Source organism: Phocoena phocoena, chromosome X (assembly GCF_963924675.1).
Source record: "Phocoena phocoena chromosome X, mPhoPho1.1, whole genome shotgun sequence".
NCBI classification, from domain to species: domain Eukaryota; kingdom Metazoa; phylum Chordata; class Mammalia; order Artiodactyla; family Phocoenidae; genus Phocoena; species Phocoena phocoena.
Window position 1 is genome coordinate 80,838,060 of NC_089240.1, and position 20,629 is coordinate 80,858,688.

The 20,629-nt window shown below is 36.3% G+C and overlaps 1 protein-coding gene across 1 annotated transcript in view; it reads left to right on the forward strand.

Annotated features, from left to right (window-relative positions):
• Positions 1 to 20,629, forward strand: part of DIAPH2 (diaphanous related formin 2) — a 741,115-nt gene that overhangs the window by 244,754 nt on the left and 475,732 nt on the right. Inside the window, exon 11 of the mRNA XM_065900213.1 lies at positions 17,542 to 17,652. Within this exon, the coding sequence (XP_065756285.1) occupies positions 17,542 to 17,652 (111 nt within the window). The remainder of the gene's footprint in view (positions 1 to 17,541; positions 17,653 to 20,629) is intronic.

Sequence of the window (20,629 nt, forward strand, 5' to 3'; positions counted from 1 at the left end):
AGTGTTTAGCATTTAATGTACCATGGGAAACACTTTCTGAAATATTTTTTAAACCCTTGTAGTGTCATTCAACAAAGAGAACATGGGTCCACGTTTATTTTATGAAATTATTTAGTAGTGAGTGTTTAAATATTAAAATTTCTTATCTGATATAAAAACAAAGAGTTTCTTTTCCCCTTTTTAATTTTATTGTTAAGTGTAGTTACCTGTTTTCACCAGAGATTCAAACTACAGCAGATAGATAATTTGGCTTGTCCAAAGAAAATACTGTAGTGTTACAAAACTATAATCCCTTTCCAAATACTTGAAGAAATTTGTTAATTGTTACTTCTACTCCAGCTATGATGAACATTTCAGATAGACTTTTTTTTTTTTTTTTTTTGCGGTACGCTGGCCTCACTGTTGTGGCCTCTCCCGTTGTGGAGCACAGGCTCTGGACGCGCAGGCTCAGTGGCCATGGCTCACGAGCCCAGCCGCTCTGTGGTATGTGGGATCCTCCTGGACCGGGGCACGAACCCACGTTCCTTGCATCAGCAGGCGGACTCTCAACCACTGCGCCACCAGGGAAGCCTCAGATAGACTTTTATGGTGTGCCTTTTATGGCCAGTGTATTACATTTTTTAATGCTTGGGGGATTTCCTTTCAGTGTTTCCTTTTTAAAATATACTTCTTATTATACAATTTATTTCAATAAAATTTAACATCTCTACTGAAAGGTTTGGAAACTGTCTTTTTTAAGATGACTTCTTGAACTCTTTGTTCTTGTTTCTGTGCTTGGGCTTACCTAACTAAATCTCATTGACTTTCAGTTGTATGTAGGAGTTTGTACTTGTCTTGCAAAGTTTGCTTAGGAGGAATTAAGTGTTTTATCTATATTCAAAGTTTTCATTCCTCACTCAGATCATTCACTCACTCAAAATCACACAGCTGTTGAGAGGTAGAGCTATGATTTGAAGCCAGGTCTATGTGATGCCAACATGTATATACTGTATTGTCTGACCTTTAAATGACACCCCTGCCATAGAATAGTTCAGCCCACACAATGAGGTGGGAATGACATTTGCTAGCCTTCATGAAGCTGGACTGAATGGAATGATAAAAGTGGCAAGTTTTTAACAAGTAACATGGAAGGATCATAGACGTCTTGCTAGGTATTCAAGAAATTGTTGAATACTGATTATAGATGCAAACATATGCAAATCACAATTTGAAATTTCCTATTTTAATGAGGTACGAAAGTTAATGATTTGTTATATACAGAGCCTGGTACTCTCAGAAGAATTGTGAAGTGGGTTTGTTTATTTGGATTATTTCACGTGGATGAAAAAAATATCTAAAAGTTCAAAAATATATTCAGAATACAGAATGAAAAACAAAAGTTTAAAATCTGTTGTTTAAAGAATGAAATGAGTGCCGTATTTTAACAGAATTACTTTTCTATTTCTGTAGTATCCTGAGACTTCTCAAAATGTTATTACAGTCTCAGGAAGTAATTCTGTTAAAATACAGGACTAATTATATTTTTAAATAATAACTACATACCCCCCCACCCCCCTGCTTTTTGGATTCCAAAAGAGGTTATTAAGTTCTCACAGAAGTTTTCTAGCTCATATATTTTGTACCTGTGATAGGAGTTTTATTATCTTCAGTAGTTCAAGAAATAGACAATAAATCATATATCTTCATATGTTCTCTGTTCATTGACTTTCCTTCAGCTGAGTAGCCTTCTCAAGTCTCCCCCATACTACAGTGCCTTCTTTTGATCCTAGTTATCCTTCAAAGTAGCTTCTCATCTTTCTTTTTCATTTTATAGTCTAAGTCTCTAAAAGAATCATCCATACTTGTTTTCTCTGTTTCCTAAATTACCTTTCACAACTCAACTTTTTCACAGTTCTTCAAAAGGTTGACAGTGATCTTTGAATTTCAAAGTCCAGTGGCTTCTTTCCAATCCTGATTGCTTGGCTCTATTGGTCACTCCCTCCTTGAAAATATTCCTGCCTTTGGCTTTCTAGGCACCATCTTCTCCTTGCTCGCTGAATACCTCTAACTGTTCTTTCTCTATCTTCTTCGTGCGTTTCTTCTTACTTCTTGGCTATTTTATTCTTTATGTTCTTTTCTTGGTCCCATTCTGTCATCATTTTTGTTTATACATACATATGGACACACACATACACACGTATATAAGCTCATATACATATACATCTATATGTATTGATACACACATATGTGAATGCTCTCAATTGCTTCTCTAGCTTTAACGTCCAACTATGTTCTAGTGATTCCCCAGGTTTTAAGTCTGGCTCATATCGGTATTCAATCCTACCTCTCCAAATAGCTAACTGGATGTTTTAGAAGCGTCATAAAAATTCAAAATTAAAAATAGCATTTATAAGCCATGTGCCAATGTTCTAAATACTTTAATATGTTACCTCATTTTAAACCTCACAGCAATTCTCTGAGAGAGATAGTAGTAGTATCCCCATTTTATAGATGAGTAAGCTGAGGCTCATAGAGGTTAGATAACTTTTCTAGGGTCACATAGTAAATAGGAAGTAAAGCTCACTTTAGACCCTAGAGTATCTGTCTTCAGAGTACTTGCTCTTAACCACTATATGGTACCTCCTCTTAGTAAAATGAGCTCATTTTCTCTTTCCCTTAGCATGATTTCCCCCCTAAAAGAAGTCTACTCTTCTTCCTGCCTTTCTCATTTTAGATAATAGAGAGGTATCATTTTCTTCCTGATCTTTGGTTTTCCTCAAGACTTCATTCTTCTTTGTTCCCTGCATCCAGTTAATCATCAAGTCTTACAAAAGACTATGAATCTATCCCAGTCTGTCTATCTCCACTGTCTTTATCTTCTCCCAGCAATATAATTCCAACAATTTCCTAATTAGTACCCCAAACTGATACATTCTTCCCCAAAACAGACAAATATTTTGTACTACTGTTGGTTATCCTTTAAAAATAAATCTGATTCTAACATAGTAGCATTCCTAGAAACCTATCTATGCTCATGACCCATTGCTTGATAAAAGTGAAAAGCCTAAGCATGATGAATGACCTTTCTCAATATGGTCCCAATCTAACATTCTGGCCTTACAGCCTGTCACACTCCCAAATGTACCATATGTTTTAGCCGTATTAAACCTGGTGTTTCCCAAATATGCTGTAGCCTTTTAAATGCCCTCAAACATTTTATCATGCAGAACACTTTGCTTGGAATAGCAATGCTTCCCCAGCTATGTCCCTTTCCTCTTGGTAAGGTTTAATGAGGACACAAAGGAAGGCAAATTTAGGTATGTCCTGCATAAGTCAAGGAAGGCTTCAGTGATGAGGTGATGCTTTAACTGGGTCTTGAAGGATCAATAGAAAATTTCCAGAAAATTATCTTTACTGATACAAAACCAGTACTCTGGTAGGGTGGAAGGCAGGAGAACGGCTTCCAGTAGGTAAAAATAGAGGCCAGAGGGCTTCCCTGGTGGTGCAGTGGTTGAGAGTCCACCTGCCGATGCAGGGGACAGGGGTCGTGCCCCAGTTTGGGAGGATCCCACATGCCGTGGAGCGGCTGGGCCCGTGAGCCATGGCCGCTGGGCCTGTGCGTCCGGAGCCTGTACTCCGCAGTGGGAGAGGCCACAACAGTGAGAGGCCCACGTACCACACACACACACACACACAAAATAGAGGCCAGAGTAGTCTGCCAGCCCCTTCACAAAAGACAGAGAGAGGTAATACCAACATATAGTTGAAACTGATTTCTACGTAGCCCATCAGGAAAAGCTAGGGTACACTGAGCATTAGTAATCGTTGTTTTTTTTCCCCTTTAACTTTTATTTTTATTATTAAAAAAAATTTGTTTTAATTGAAGTATGGTGATTTACAGTGTTGTGTTAGTTTCAGGTGTACAGCAAAGTGATTCAGCTATACATATACATATATATGTATGCCTGTATACCTATGAATGTGGGTATATATAAATTTTACATTCTCTTCCATTATAGATTATTACAAGATATTGAGTATAGTTCCCTGTGCTATAACAGTAGGTCTTTGTTGGTGATCTATTTTATATATAGTAGTATGTATATGTTAATCCCAAACTCCTAATTTGTCCCTCCCAATAATAGTTGTTTATGGAAGGAGAAGGTCATAGAGTTAACCTCCAATGATGTATTATAAAAACTAGCCCCAGTCTTCACAGGCTGCTATTAGTCTGAAAGTTGCAATGTCTTAAAGTATTTCAGGAGCTGTGTGCAGAAGTGTTTTTATTTTAGCATGATTTAATACATCTAAAAAATGTTGTCTAACATGCTGAAAATAATTTTAAAAATTGTGCATGTTATAATTAGATATGGTACACAAAAACATAGAAGTAAATATACAGTTGGTTCACTTATCCAGACCTCACCTATTTGAGAGATTTATCATTTTGGAATATAACTCAGAACCAAAAAAAAAGAAAAAAAGAAAAAAAGAAAATAATCTGAGTAGCCTACAAAATGTCACCAAATCCATCAAGTAAGCCTCATGATGACAAAGACCTTTTGGGCTTTAATCAGAGCCTATTAACTCTTTCTTCCTATGTTATCTTAATGGCCCGATTTTCTGTTTTCCATCCATAGCAGACTAGAAGCACGAGTTGGGAGGTTGGAAGACAATTTATTCCAGACTTGTGCACTGAGATGATGAAGAAGCAACAACTGACACAATGAAAGCAAGGGAGAAGGAGATAGAAACATAATAAAAGAGTGGAACTGGAATTCAAAAATTATAACATTTGGTTTCATTTGGCGTCAGAGCAAATAGCCCTGTATCTCTCAATAGCTCCTGAGGGCATCTATGTGTTCCATCATCTCTCACTAACTCACATATTTAATCATGCCCCTGAGTCAGCAAAAAAATAAAATAACAAATTATACCTAGGATATTTTAAGAATATGGGAATTCAGGAATTCTCTTCAGAAAGAGTTCAATGCAAAAACAGATGTTCATGCTTAAATAGACAAACCCTCAGGCATATGGACTGATTCTCTGTAGCGCGATTCTTTCCACAGTCATTCTCAAGTGTTGAGATTTTACTCTAAGCATACTTATAAATTAGCTATTAGTGCACTCGTACCATCACATATGAGAAAGTAGCTTTGGATAAATCATTTATTATTTGTCAGTAGAGGTACATTTATAATAAAACAAGGCACTGCAGCTATGGATAAGGAGGAAATTTGTGGAAAAGTAAATGAGTGTGTTAAATATTGTGTTGAAGGAATGTCTGATACTACTTAGGAAGCTAAATAACTATTTATTGACAATTTTATACTACTACCATTTAAAAACTAGAATTAGTACAATGGGGGGTTGTATAGAAATATTTACAACATGTCATGTTTCAAGTACAAAAATAACTTCGGAGTTAAAGAAGGATGTCTTTTATTTTAAACCTGTTTCAAAGTTGAATAATTGCCAAATCGATCATTTTTGGTAACGGGGAATCACTAGTGACCTTTGTAATATGAAAAGCAACAGACACTTTGGAAGTCATCATATTGGTTTCCACAGCACCATTCAATGCTATTGGTCACTCTTGAACAAAGCTCTCTCTTCCCTCAACTTCTATGATACTAAGCTCTCCTCATTTTTATTTTACCTCTTTGTTACATTTAAAATCTCCTGTCTCTATGCTTGGCCTTAAAATATACTTATTCCTAGAGGTTGATCCATAGTCCTTTGATCCTTTGCTCATTCTGTACATTGTCCTTGGCAGCATTATCCATCCTTATGACTTCCACCAGCACTTCTATGTGATGAATCTCTCTGAACTCTTCTATTCCAAATGCATCCTGACTCACAGATTCCATATATTCAGCTCCCTTCTGACTGGATTTCAAATTCAGTATTGTCCTTAACTGTACTTTTCTTCCTTATCTTCATCCTCTCCTTCCTGCTCCAGTCCACTCTCCAACCTTAACCTGCCTTTCTCTCTTTTTTTAACATCTTTATTGGAGTATAATTGCTTTACAATGGTGTGTTACTTTCTCCTTTATAACAAAGTGAATCAGCTATACATATACATATATACCCATATCTCCTTCCTCTTGTGTCTCCCTCCCACCCTCCCTATCCCACTGCTCTAGGTGGTCACAAAGCACCCAGCTGACCTCCCTGTGCTATGTGGCTGCTTCCCACTAGCTAGCTATTTTATATTTGGTAGTGTATATATGTCCATGCCACTCTATCACTTCCTCCCAGCTTACACTTCCCCCTCCCTGTGTCCTCAAGTCCATTCTCTACAGCTGTGTCTTTATTCCTGTCCCACCCCTAGGTTCTTCAGAACCATTTTTTTCAGAGATATTCTTTCGTTGTTAGCGTATAGTAATCCAACAGGTTTCTGTGCATTAATTTTGTATCCTGCTACTTTACCAAATTCATTGATTAGCTCTAGTAGTTTTCTGGTGACATCTTTAGGATTCTCTATGTATAGTATCATATGCAAACAGTGAAAGTTTTACTTCTTCTTTTCCAATTTATATTCCTTTTATTTCTTTTTCTTCCTTGATTGCTGTGGCTAAAACTTCCAAAACTATGTTCAATAATAGTGGTGAGAGTAGATAACCCTGTCTTGTTCTTGATCTTAGTGGAAATGGTTTCAGTTTTTCACCATTGAGAATGATGTTGGCTGTGGGTTTGTCATATATGGCCTTTATTATGTTGAGGTAAGTTCCCTCTGTGCCTACTTACTGGAGGGTTTTTATCATAAATGGGTGTTGAATTTTGTTGAAAGCTTTTTCTGCATCTATTGAGATGATCATACAGGTTTTCTCCTTTAATTTGTTAATATGGTGTATCATATTGATTTACTTGCATATATTGAAGAATCCTCACATTCCTGGGATAAACCCCACTTGATCATGGTGTGTGATCCTTTTAATGTGCTGTTGGATTCTGTTTCCTAGTATTTTGTTGAGGATTTTTGCATCTATGTTCATCACTGATATTGGCCTATAGTTCTCTTTCTTTGTGACATCGTTGTCTGGTTTTGGTATCAGGGTGATGGTGGCCTCGTAGAATGAGTTAGGGAGTGTTCCTCCCTCTGCTATATATTTTGGAAGAGTTTGAGAAGGATAGGTGTTAGCTCTTCTGTAAATGTTTGATAGAATTCACCTGTGAAGCCATCTGGTCCTGGGCTTCTGTTTGTGGGAAGATTTTTAATCAGAGTTTCAATTTCAGTGCTTGTGATTGGCCTGTTTATAATATCTATATCTTCCTGGTTCAGTCTCAGAAGGTTGTGCTTTTCTAAGAATTTGTCCATTTCTTCCAGGTTGTCCATTTTATTGGCATCGAGTTGTTTGTAGTAATCTCTCATGATTCTTTGTATTTCTGCAATGTCAGTTGTTACTTCTCCTTTTTCATTTCTAGTTCTGTTGATTTGAATCTTCTCCCTTTTTTTCTTGATGAGTCTGGCTAATGTTTTATCAATTTTGTTTATCTTCTCAAAGAACCAGCTTTTAGTTATATTCATCTTTGCTATTGTTTCCTTCATTTCTTTTTCATTTATTTCTGATCTGATCTTTATGATTTCTTTCCTTCTGCTAACTTTGGGTATTTTTTTTTGTTCTTCTTTCTCTAATTTCTTTTTGTGTAAAGTTAGGTTGTTTACTTCAGATGTTTCTTTTTTCTTGAGGTAGGACTGTATTGCTATAAATTTCCCTCTTAGAACTTCTTTTGCTGCATCCCATAGATTTTGGGTCTTTGTGTTTTCATTGTCATTTGTTTCTAGGTATTTTTTGATTTCCTCTTGGATTTCTTCAGTGACCTCTTGGTTATTTAGTAACATATTGTTTAGCCTCCAAGTGTTTGTATTTTTTACAATTTTTTTCTTGTAATTGATATCTAGTCTCATAGCCTTGTGGTCAGAAATGATACTTGATATGATTTCAATTTTCTTAAATTTACCAAGGCTTCATTTGTGACCCAAGATATGATCTATCCTGGAGAATGTTCCATGAGCACTTGAGAAGAAAGTGTATTCTGTTTTTGGTTGGAATGTCCTATAAATATCAATTAAGTCCATCTTGTTTAATGTGTCATTTAAAGCTTGTGTTTCCTTATTTATTTACATTTTGGATGATCTGTCCATCAGTGAAAGTGGGGTGTTAAAGTTCCCTACTATGATTGTGTTACTGTCAATTTCCCCTTTTATGGCTGTTAGCATTTGCCTTATGTATTGAGGTGCTCCTATGTTGGGTGTATGAATATTTACAATTGTTATATCTTCTTCTTGGATTGATCCCTAGATCATTATGTAGTGTTCTTCTTTGTCTCTTGTAATAGTCTTTAAAGTCTCTTTTGTCTGATATGAGAATTGCTACTCCAGTTTTCTTTTGATTTCCATTTGCATGGAATATCTTTTTCCATCCCTTCACTTTCAGTCTGTATGTGTCCCTAGGTCTGAAGTGGGTCTCCTGTAGGCAGCATGTATATGGGTCTTGTTTTGTATCCATTCAGCCAGTCTGTGTCTTTTGGTTGGAGCATTTAATCCATTTACATTTAAGGTAGTTATCAATATGTATGTTCGTATTACCATTTTCTTAACTGTTTTGGGTTTGTTATTGTAGGTCTTTTCCTTCATTTGTGTTTCATGCCTAGAGAAGTTGGATTTGTTGTAAAGCTGGTTTGGTGGTGCTGAATTCTCTTAGCTTTTGCTTGTCTGTCAAGGTTTTACTTTCTCCATTGAATGTGAATGAGATCCTTGCTGTGTAGAGTAATCTTGGTTGTAGGTTTTTCCTTTTCATCACTTTAAATATGTCCTGCCACTCCTTTCTGGCTTGCAGAGTTTCTGCTGAAAGTTCAGCTCTTAACCTTATGGGGATTCCCTTGTATGTTATTTGTTGATTTTCCCTTGCTGCTTTTAATATTTTTTCTTGGTATTTAATTTTTGTTAGTTTGATTAATATGTGTTGGCATGTTTCTCCTTGTATTTATCCTGTATGGGACTCTCTGTGCTTAGTGGACTTGATTATTTCCTTTCCCATATTAGGGAAGTTTTCTACTATAATATGTTCAAATATTTTCTCAGTCCCTTTCTTTTTCTTTTCTTCTCCTGGTACCCCTATAATTCAAATGTTGGTATGTTTAGTGTTGTCCCAGAGGTCTCTGAGACTGTCCTCAATTCTTTTCATTCTTTTTTCTTTATTCTGCTCTGCAGTAGTTATTTCCACTATTTTATCTTCCAGGTCACTTATCCATTCTTCTGCCTCAGTTATTCTGCTATTGATTCCTTCTAGATAATTTTTAATTTTATTTATTTTGTTGTTCATCATTGTTTGTTTGCTCTTCAGTTCTTCTCGGTCCTTTTTAAATGTTTCTTGTATTTTCTCAATTCTATTTCCATGATTTTGGATCATCTTTACTATCATTACTCTGAATTCCTTTTCAGGTGGATTGCCTATGTCCTCTTCATTTGTTTGGTCTGGTGGGTTTTTACCTTGCTCCTTCATCTGCTGTGTGTTTCTATGTCTTCTCATTTTGCTTAACTTACTGTGTTTGGTGTCTCCTTTTCACAGGCTGCAGGGTCGTATTTCACGTTGTTTTTGGTATTTGCCCCCAGTGGGTAATGTTGGTTCAGTGCATTGTGTAGGCTTCCTCGTGGAAGGGACTGATGCCTGTGTTCTGGTGGATGAGGCTGCATCTTGTCTTTCTGCTGGGCAGGACTGTGTCCAGTGGTGTGTTTTGGGGTGTCTGTGACCTTATAATGATTTTAGGCAGCCGCTCTGCTAATGGATGCGGTTGTGTTCCTGTCTTGCTAGTTGTTTGGCATAGGATGTCCAGAAATGTAGCTTGCTGGTCATCAAGTGGAGCTGGGTCTTAGTGTTGAGATGGAGATCTCTGGGAGGGCTTTCACCATTTGATATTAGATGGAGCCAGGAGGTCTCTGGTGGACCAGTGTCTGAACTTGGCTCTCCCATCTCAGAGGCACAGGCCTGATACCTGGCCAGGGCACGAAGACCCTGTCAGCCACACGGCTCAGAAGAAAAGGGACAAAAGAAGCATGAAATAAATAAAATAAATAAAATAAACTTAAAAATAAAAAAAGCATTATTAAAAATATAAAAATTAAAATGGAAAAAAAGAAGGAAAGAAGAGAGCAACCAAACCAACAAACAAATCCACCAATGATATCAAGCACCAAAAATTATACAAAAAAAAAAAAAACCCGGGCTTCCCTGGTGGCACAGTGGTTGGGAGTCTGCCTGCCGATGCAGGGGACGCGGACTCGTGCCCCAGTCTGGGAAGATCCCACATGCTGCGGAGCGGCTGGGCCTGTGAGCCATGGCCGCTGAGCCTGCGCGTCCGGAGCCTGTGCTCCGCAACGGGAGAGGCCACAACAGTGAGAGGCCCGCGTACCGCAAAAAAAAACAAAAACAAAAAACAACAACAAAAAAAACCCCAACAGACAGAACCCTAGCACAAATGGTAAAAGCAGAGCTTTACAGACAAAATTACAGAAAGAAGTGTACACATACACAGTCACAAAAAGAGAAAAAGGAAAAAAAATCTATATATAAAAAAAAGAAATAGGAAGAGAGTAACAAAATCAATAAACAAATCTACCAATAATAATTAACTGTATATACTAAACTAAGATAAACATAAAGCCAGGAATAAATTAGATGCAGGAAGCAAACCCCAAGTCTATGGTTGCTCCCAAAGTCCACTGCCTCAATTTTGGGATGATTCATCGTCTATTCATGTATTCCAGAGATGATGGGTATATGAAGTTGATTGTGGGGATTTAATCCGCTGCTCCTGAACCTGCATGGAGAGATTTCCCTTTCTCTTCTTTGTTCGCACAGCTCCTGGGGTTCAGCTTTGGATTTGGCCCCGCCTCTGTGTGTAGGTCCCCTGAGGCCATCTGTTCCTCACCCAGACAGGACAGGGTTAAAGTAGCAGCCGATTAGGGGCCTCTGGCTCACTCAGGCCGGTGGGAGGGAGGGGTACAGAATGCGGGGCAAACCTGTGGCAGCAGAGGCCTCCGTGACGTTGAACCAGTGTGAGGCGTGCCATGTGTTCTCCCGGGGAAGTTGTCCCTGGATCACGGGACCCTGGCAGTGGCGGGCTGCAACAGGCTCCCAGGAGGGGAGGTGTAGATAGTGACCTGTGCTTGCACACAGGCTTCTTGGTGGCTACAGCAGCAGCCTTAGCACTTCATGTCCGTCTGTGGGGTCTGTGCTGATAGCTGTGGCTCACACCCATCTCTGGAGGTCGTTTAGGCGCTGCTCTGAATCACCTCTCCTTGTTCACCCCGAAACAATGGTCTCTTGCCTCTTCAGCAGGTCCAGACTTTTTCCCAGACTCCCTCCCAGCTAGCTGTGGCACACTAGCCCCCTTCAGGCTGTGTTCACGCAGCCAACCCCAGTCCTCTCTCTGAGATCTAAGCTCCGAAGCCCGAGCCTCAGCTCCCAGCCCCCGCCCGCCCCGTGGGGTGAGCAGACAAGCCTCTCGGGCTGGTGAGTGCTGGTCAGCACCGATCCTCTGTGCAGGAATCTCTCCGCTTTGCCCTCTACACCCCTGTTGCTGTGCTCTCCTCCGCGGCTCCGAAGCTTCCCCCTCCGCCACCCGCAGTCTCTCCCCACGAAGGGGCTTCTTAGTGTATGGAAACTTTTCCTCCTTCACAGCTCCCTCCCAGTGGTGCAGGGCCCATCCCTATTCTTTTGTCTCTGTTTTTTCTTTTTTCTTTTGCCCTACCCAGGTATGTGGGGAGTTTCTTGCCTTTTAGTAGGTCTGAGGTCTTCTGCCAGCATTCTGTAGGTGTTCTGTAGGAGGTGTTCCACATGTAGATGTATTTCTGATGTATTTGTGGGGAGGAAGGTGATTTCCACGTCTTACTCCTCCACCATCTTGGTGGTCTTCCAGGCCTTCCTTTCTCGTTTGCCCATTCCTGGTTAACCTTAGCATTGTCCACCAAGTAGCATAAACGAGAAACATAAGTCATTTTCGAATATACTCTTTCTCCATCCACCATTCCCTCAGTCACCAAATCCTACCAATTATACTGCCTTAGTGCTGTACTCTCCTTCTTTAGTATAATAGTATCTACCTCCCGCCCCCGCTATTTCTTTGTTTCAGGGCGTTGTCACATCTCAATGTTTTATAATTTCCCTGGACTCTTAAATATCTTCTGCCCTTCATTCCAGCCCCTTTTAAATCATTTTCTACAAAGTTATACTTCTGAAATGCCATTCTTGTTATATCACTGTTTAAAATCCTGTTACATCTTCCCATAGCCACTAGGAGTAAAGTCTAATGCTAGTCCACACAAAATATCAATACTTCATCATCTAACTGTGGCTTTGTCTCTAACCTCATATTCCGTCACTCTTCTACATATAGTTTTTGATCCAGTCATACTGTACCCAGTTCCATGAACATTTTATGCTATTTCATCTCTCTGCCTCCATACCTTTGTACTTGGCAATGCCATGCTTGGAATCCTCCATTTTATGACTTAACTTTCTCTGTACATTTGTATCTTTCTTCGTTGGTACGTATTTTGACTCAAACCATCTTTTTTCCTAACTCCTGCTGGGTTGGGATAAAGCAAGACCTTGTTAGTGTCAGAAAAGTACTTAGTAAGGTCAATGTGTGACAGTGTCAATAACATTTTAAAAGCACAATTTGTCACAGCTAATGGCAATATGGATAATCTGTCTGAGAATGTCCTAGAGTTGGCAATTACTGTACTATATAGTTCTGTGAATTGTGATCAAACAGATAGATGTTTGTATAGTTTTCAAAGCTGGTGAGTTACAGTAAATAAAAGGTTCTAGCATTTTCCCAGGAATTTTTTGAAGATATTTTATGTTTAAATATTTTCCCCTCTGTCACTTAAGAAACTGAATGCAATTTCTTTTTGTAGTAGTATATCTCGTCAATAAAATTTGAAACATTTAATGACTATTCACCCATTATATTTTAAACATTTTATTGGCAGCAGTTAGGGGTTACAAAGAAAACCCTAAGCAAATACAGAGCCATATCTTGAGGAAGCTTGAAATTTATTTTGTGATATTTCACTCTCTATACCACACCCCACACCCCAGGATGAAGACAATAGAACCCTGTGACTAAAGAATGTAGGTGATTATTATACAAAGAATGTATCCTATTATGGTAAAAGAAGGATTATAATGTTATAGAAAAATTGATAGTAATTCAGTTTAGTATAGTTATGCATGGCAGAAATTATTGGATGCTTTCTCATATGTGCAAAGTTGGTGGTTTTTATCTACATGTTTATACATTTGTTAAATGGGTTATATAGATATCATGTTAAAATCTCCATATAATATAGGGAGATCATTTAATAACATTGCAAATACAGAAACTTTTTTTACTGCTTAAAAATCATAATCATAGTTCTAGCCTAGTATGTTTATCAATAATGGAGAAAATTCAGACTTCCTATTATTTTTGAATTTTAGTTCTCATGGAAGCTGAATTTAAATCAAATAAATGTGGCGGATCATTTTGAACCTTAGATACATTATAAAGAAACTAAGCAACAGATGAAATCTGGCTAGTGGACTCTGTGATTTCTATTTAAAGGCACTTGTTTTCTTTCCAGTACAGGGAAAAATGCTATTCAGCAATGCCTGATTTGTGCATTATAGTGTGGTAGAAAGATTCTACCTAAAAGATTCTACCTAAAAGACTAAAAGTCATGAGGCCTGAGTTCAAATCCAATCTTTGTGTTTTATTATTAGCTATACAGTCTTGGGCAAATCATCTAATCTTCCTAGGTTTTCAGTTTCCTTATCTTTAAATGAGGATATCGGACCAGAGTATTTTATGTTCTTTCTAGCTTTCAAATCCCGTAATCCTTTATTTTCTATCTCTGGAGTTGGAGTTTTGTTTTTTGAAAGTAGATTGATTTTTCTTTGTAAGAGGACAATATCGTTCAATCATGCTCTTAAAGTTTTATATACTTGGAAGTCGAACAATGCCAATTTTGAAAGTTCCACTATTCAGAAATGAGTTTTATACTTCTTTGGAGCTTAGGTTTTAGATATTAGGCCAGAATCCTTTTTAAAGTGTCCAGTGCAGTGCTATTGAGTCAAACTTTCTGCAGTCTCCTGTATCCGTGCTGTCCAATATGGGAGCCACTAGCCACATGTGGCTGTTCAACACTTGAACTGTAACTAATGAAACTCAGCAACAGCATTTTAAATTTTATTTAATTATAATTAAGCTAAATTTAAATTGTAGTCAGTGGCTCTGTATTGAACAGCATGCTCGTGTGTGTGTGTGTGTGTGTGTGTGATGTGTGTATTTGTGTGCACATCTATGCTGAATAGGGAGTTGAGGGAGTAGGGTGGCAGGAAGCAAAGGAGAGTGAGAGGCCATTGTTTTGGATGATGGGATGCTGTCCATAGGTCACTGTTCAGGATCTATATAAAGTGGAATGTAACACATTCCAGAAACCATTTTCTATCTCCCTTCCTCCCTTCCCCCCTCCCTCTCTCCCTTTCTCTCTTCCTCTCTCTTCCTTTTCTTTCTTTCTTTCTTTCTTTTATTCTTTCTTCCTTCCTTCCTTCCTTCCTTTTTCTTTCTTTCTTTCTTTCTTTCTTTCTTTCTTTCTTTCTTTCTTCCTTTCACATTCCATTATGTATTATGATAACCACTTTATTTTTATTGAGGTATACTTGATAACCATAAGATAACCATTTTATATACTAGACAGCATATTAAAATAATTATATGTTTTTCTAATTAACCTATAGTTTCAAAGTTAGGTATTCCCAATATTTTAAACATGATGCACTAGTTAAATTTTATTATCTTACCCATCCTTAAAATATTTTGTTGTGTTAATCTAGGAATGGAGTCTATGAGGCATCTGGAATGTGCTGGAAATTATACTGTATTTGGAGTAAAGTGATATGTTTAGAATCATGAATTTCCTCCTTGCTGTGTCACCTTGTATAAGTTATTTATCTGCTTTGAGCCTCAGCTTCATCATCTGTGAAATAAGGATAATAGTAACACTTATCTCATGGTTTTTGTGAGGGTGAGATTAGATGGTGCATTATGTAAAGCTCCTAAGTTGGTAACAAAAACTAATACAATATATTAATGATGATAATAGTTTGGAGGTTTGTATTTAGCTATGAATTCAGAATCCACACAATGGGTATTTCATATTTATAATTAAATAATAATATACTCTGCCCTATAAACTAATTACATTTTAAAAATATAACTTTGTAAATAGTGACAATTGGATTGATTTTGTTCCTATCCTCTGAAAAGGGCAGTAATTGTGTAGTAGTATAAAGGAATGGAGATAATTAAGATGAGTTTTTTTGTTCTCCACATTCATACAATGTAAATATTCCTATTAAAGAGCATTGCTTTAGCAGATTATGTTGGAAAATGACATGATAGTATGAATATTCATCTTATGCTATTTGTAAGTAATTAAATATCTTTAAGAATTTGATAAACAGTAAATAGTACATTGATAAACCAGTGCTGTTACCTGTTTAAACTACTGACTTCAAAGTGTGTGCTATTTTTTACTATAGTCAATGGATGTAACTTCTTTTTTTAGCATTTAGTTATATATCATACATTGTGTGTTAAATGAGTATTTAAAAGCATTGCAACATTTATATTATTAAATGTAAAATTATTTTGATGTTACATTCATTAATTTTTTTGGCTTTTACTATTTTTATAATTTCCTGATCCCAATACTTTTATTGTATAAAGGTACAATTCCAAGACTCATTAACTTGTTTCTTATGGAAATGTTCTCTTTGCTTGTAAGGTATTAATACAAGCCATTAAGCTAGAATTTCTTCTGGCAAAAACAATCCTAGCAGATGGCAACTTTTCTCTCTATTAATTTTGGATTGGACATGTATTTTGGCTTGTTCGGTCAGGTCAGAGTTGTAACATAACAAGAATCATTCATGCAAATACAGTCATAATATACCTATGGACTCATACACTATGCAAACTTATATTCCAGCCTACTGAAACTATATGAATACTTAAACATTTTCTTACTGTAAACAGGAAGGTTAAGTAACCCATTAAGGCATAAGCATCATAATAACTTATCTGATATGACTTTTGAGGTAATGCCAAGTCAATGGCAAATATTTAGTCAGATGTCTAAGTGATTTAGCTTGACATTTGAGCATTCATAAGAATTGGACTGAATTGTTCAATTATCATTTAGATAGCTAGTAATGTTAGAGACAACCTCAATAATCCCTTTTAATGCATGCAACTTTTGATTTTTGAACCTGGATGTGAGCTAGATAGGCTAATCTCCCCCAAAACAGCTTAAATGCATAAGATAAAGATGTAACAATAAAAGCAATATAGCGTTTAATATTTGTCTCTACTTGAAAAAAATCACTATCATAATAACAGGTCTGGATGTGGTCAAGTCAAAATACATTTGAAATATTTTTCTTTTGCTGATGTGTTTTTCCATACTAACTATTGATTTATTTGTGCCCCTTTCTATATATACTTAACATATTTACTAAATCTGGTATTTTACAGTGGTCCCCTTGCAGTCAGCTCTTTGAACACTAGACTCATTGCGTACTTTAAAAATAATAAATTTCAATGTGCAGCTCTTAAACTATTAGCCAATTGCCTTAGACGTGAGCAGCATTTTCCAAAAATGAGGAATAATCTTTGGAACACTTGGCAGTTAGCATTTGGTTGACACTCTCCTAGCTTGCAATTACCGGAAAATAACTCCCTCCTCTTTTATAATAGGGAACCTCAATAACAGAAGAAAACCAAAACCCATTTTCCAGCATCAGTCTAAGTAATGAATCACCTTTACTTGAAAACAAGCTCTTATATTTACTTTACCATGCAATGCACATTAGTATTTGTGTCATAGTGCCTTCTAGTTGATCTTAATTCACTTGCATTTATTTTTTTATATAGTAAATTAATTCATCTTATTCATATAGTTTACTACTCTATATTTTGTGCAAATCTATCCAATAATAGAATGGAGAGAGTGTAACTCAGTGTAATAATATCTCTAAGTTATCACTGTTCCCTGTTTAACATCAGGGTACTTTTATAGCTTTGTTTGAGTTATTTTAGAAAAGTGTTTATAACCATATAGAATTGAGCCCAAGCGCCCTCTGAGGACAGCTGGATATGAAAGATACATTTCATGATCTTTTTAAAGGGCTCTGTATCCACACTGTTGGAACTTGGAGTTTCTCAGAGAAAGTTTAATATTCCTTCATATTGTTTAGCAAAGCATAGCAGTACTTGACCAACCATCATATCTTCGTTAGAATTTCTCTGGACATTAGAAACTCTATTATTTTTTTGTTTCTACTGTAAAGTCATAATCATTATACTTATATAAACATTTGCATTTCTTGATGTATTTCATAATATATGTATGTATTCCTTTAGTAAATGGAAAAAAATTCTGAATGCATTATTTTTTTAATTTAAAAAAACTTGTTTTTAACAAAGTTTACTTTCTAATTGCAGGTGGCCTGCATGCAGTTTATAAATGCCCTTGTCACATCTCCTTATGAGCTTGATTTTCGAATACATTTAAGGAATGAATTCCTTCGTTCAGGACTAAAAACAATGTTACCAGTAAGTGGAATGTGCACATTTATTATGCTTATGAACTTTAATGTTTTTCTCTCTTTAGACAAAAGTACTTTCAGCAAAGTAAATAAATGTGCCTTGCCGTTTCCTTTTGTAAAGCACTGGACATTTTGTAAGCTTTTTGATATTGCAGTAGTGTTAGTCTCTACATAAAACTGATGATTTGGAATTCAGCTAATGATATGTCCAGAAGTGATGGCTTTTTTGGTCTTCTTGAAGTCGAAAGGGAACTTTTCTTTGACTTTGAATACTGAGAACATAAAAGACTGCTATTTTTTTGCCATTTCAATTTTTCATTAAAATTTTTTGCTTTCCTCTTTGATAACTTAGATTGATTTCCTTTATATTCAGCATAAGTATGCATAAAATTTTGATTAGTATATTCTAGACACATAACATAAGGATGGTATTCTTGTTATAAATCAGTAGCATCTTTTCTAAAGAAAAACAATTTTATTTCTTAAATTGAGTGTGGATATCTGTGCTAATTGTGATACTGTTAAAAACATTTTTGAAATAACGTTATAGACTTGTTCTAAGATAAATGAGCACACTTATTTTATAAATAGAAATACAACTACCATGACTTTATACTTTACTTAGTATGTTAACTAAAGAAGGATTTTGTTCAAGACCATGGTATTTTTAAAGGAGACAAGTAAAATCTCACTAGTTTCTTTATTTAAACTACTTAGACCATACCTGATAAACAAGAAGTAAATGTAGGGGTGGGGAATAAAAGGACTGAGGAAAGAAAAAACAAAATAAAACAAATGTCAATGAGCGTGTATATAAGGTATTCCTAGGGTATTAGAAATAGCAAAATCAGGGATATTTCCTGGTGAGGGACTAGTGTGTAGCATGCGTCTGTAACTTGTCTTCTGATAGTCTTAACTGAAAGTGGTTGAAACTCATCATCATAAAATATACAATTGGGTCTATTGAAACACATTTTAATAAGATATATGATTGGGTCTGTGAGGTTTTAGAAATTTCTATGTCAATTCCACTTTAAATGGTTCTTTCATCCATGACTTTAAAAAGCAAGGAATTGGTTGCAGTGAATCAAAGCATCATCGTAAGTGACCTGAATAGAGGTTCAATATGCAGTTAACTTAGGCACATTCACTAGTTATAGTGTATGTAACACACATTCTTTTTTTGTCACAAATCTCTCCTCATGAAAAGTCTGTGGTCTTATGTAGCTAGAGGTAATATTACAGTCCTCATTCTAGTGTGCTTTTGAATTGCCTACTCAGTGTTTCCATCCTTGTCCTCTCGGAGCTGGTCCTCTGTTTCTGGGAGAGTAATCATGTCTTTGGACACTTGTTTGCCTCAGGGGCTCCTGAAGATCCTCTACTCATTTACTAATATGCCATGTTTTTCTGCCTTAGTTATTGCTGTCTATTCCAGCTTTCATTTCCCTGTGTCTATTTATAATTAAACATTCGTTTTCTACCGTATGCTACTGAATGGCTGGTCAAGAAAACTGTGACTCTCAATTTATTTAAGTCCTCATCTTTTCAGAAAGGGTATGCACAGTAGCTCTTGTCCTTACCTTTTGCACGTTTGCCAGGGTGTGCTCATTTCTGCTGGGTTCAGCGGTCTCATGGTATTTTTCCTTTGGTTACATTGACAGCTAAGATTTTGCATCAGTGTTTCTTAGCTACACTTTCGCATTGGCCCTATAGCTGTATATAAAGCCCCTTGCGGTACCCTGTACCTCTTAACTTATGCTTCCAGCTAGATTTTTCTTTAACTATCACATCTCTTCAGTATGCCTTGATTCTTAGATCTCAGTGATCCTTCAGCAAGAGGAAAGTGAGAAGTGTCATGTTTCTGCCTCTTAAAGTTTTGGAATAGAACCTACAAGGATTCTCAATTTCTTTTTCTTCCTGTGACAATGGAGTGAAATATGGCTAAATAGGGCTCTGGTTCTCAAGAAGTTGGGCATGTCCCCTTAAAGAGAGTCTATCAAAATCTTATTGGGGGTAGGGCAGAGATGTTTGGTTTGAAAGAAAATAATCCTCCCCAGGTATTTCTGATATACAATATGAGAATCAGAATCTAGGCAGATAGACCCTGAGATTAGAGGTCCTTCCCTTAATACCATACATTTCACTACTGTTGCTGTTGTCCTTGTAGTTTTATTATCACAATTTGGAGCAAAAGTCAGAATGGTCATGCTTTAATGTATACTAGATGTACCTAACATGTCAACTGCTGTCTAGCTATCTAATTTACTAAATATTTACATTTCAACCACTAGAATTTATAGTAATATCAAACATCTTTTACACATGCATGGGAACCTAATAATATATTCATAGATGAGTCTTTAACATCCTGGCTTTTATCCTATTTACTCTTATGTTATACATTGTTCTAACAGGAGGAGCTTCCTAATTTTCTGGAATATATCATATTCAAAGCAGCAAATTAGACGTGGCTAGGGCTAATATAAATTGTTGGTACACGGATCAAAAATTATAAATATCTGGAATCATTAGGTGTTGGGGAAGAATAGTTCTTAATAGTTCTTAGTATTTCAGTAATCCATGAGACCATCATTGTAGTAGAGTGAAACTTTTGTTTCATATAATTATTAGAATCCTCAAGACAAGGACAGTTATTTTAATTACATTCTGTAGAAATTTATTTTCAAAATTTGCCCTGTCTCTATAGATAAATTATGATGTTTAAAGAGAGTTTATATTTCACTTACATGGAAAATTTACTTTTTATAAATTTGCTTTAGTAATTTGGGACAAATGAGTTATTAAAAACTATATAGTGATTTTTAAAATAGTATTTTCTCTGTAGTTAACTTACATTGATTTCTTGTGAAGTTTTCTCCATCTGCCTTTTAGTTAGTTAAATAAATTAAGAAAATATTAGATAAGTCAGATATGTGAAGGAACAAGATAGTAAGAAATTGTGTCTGTAGGCAGCAGGCATTCTT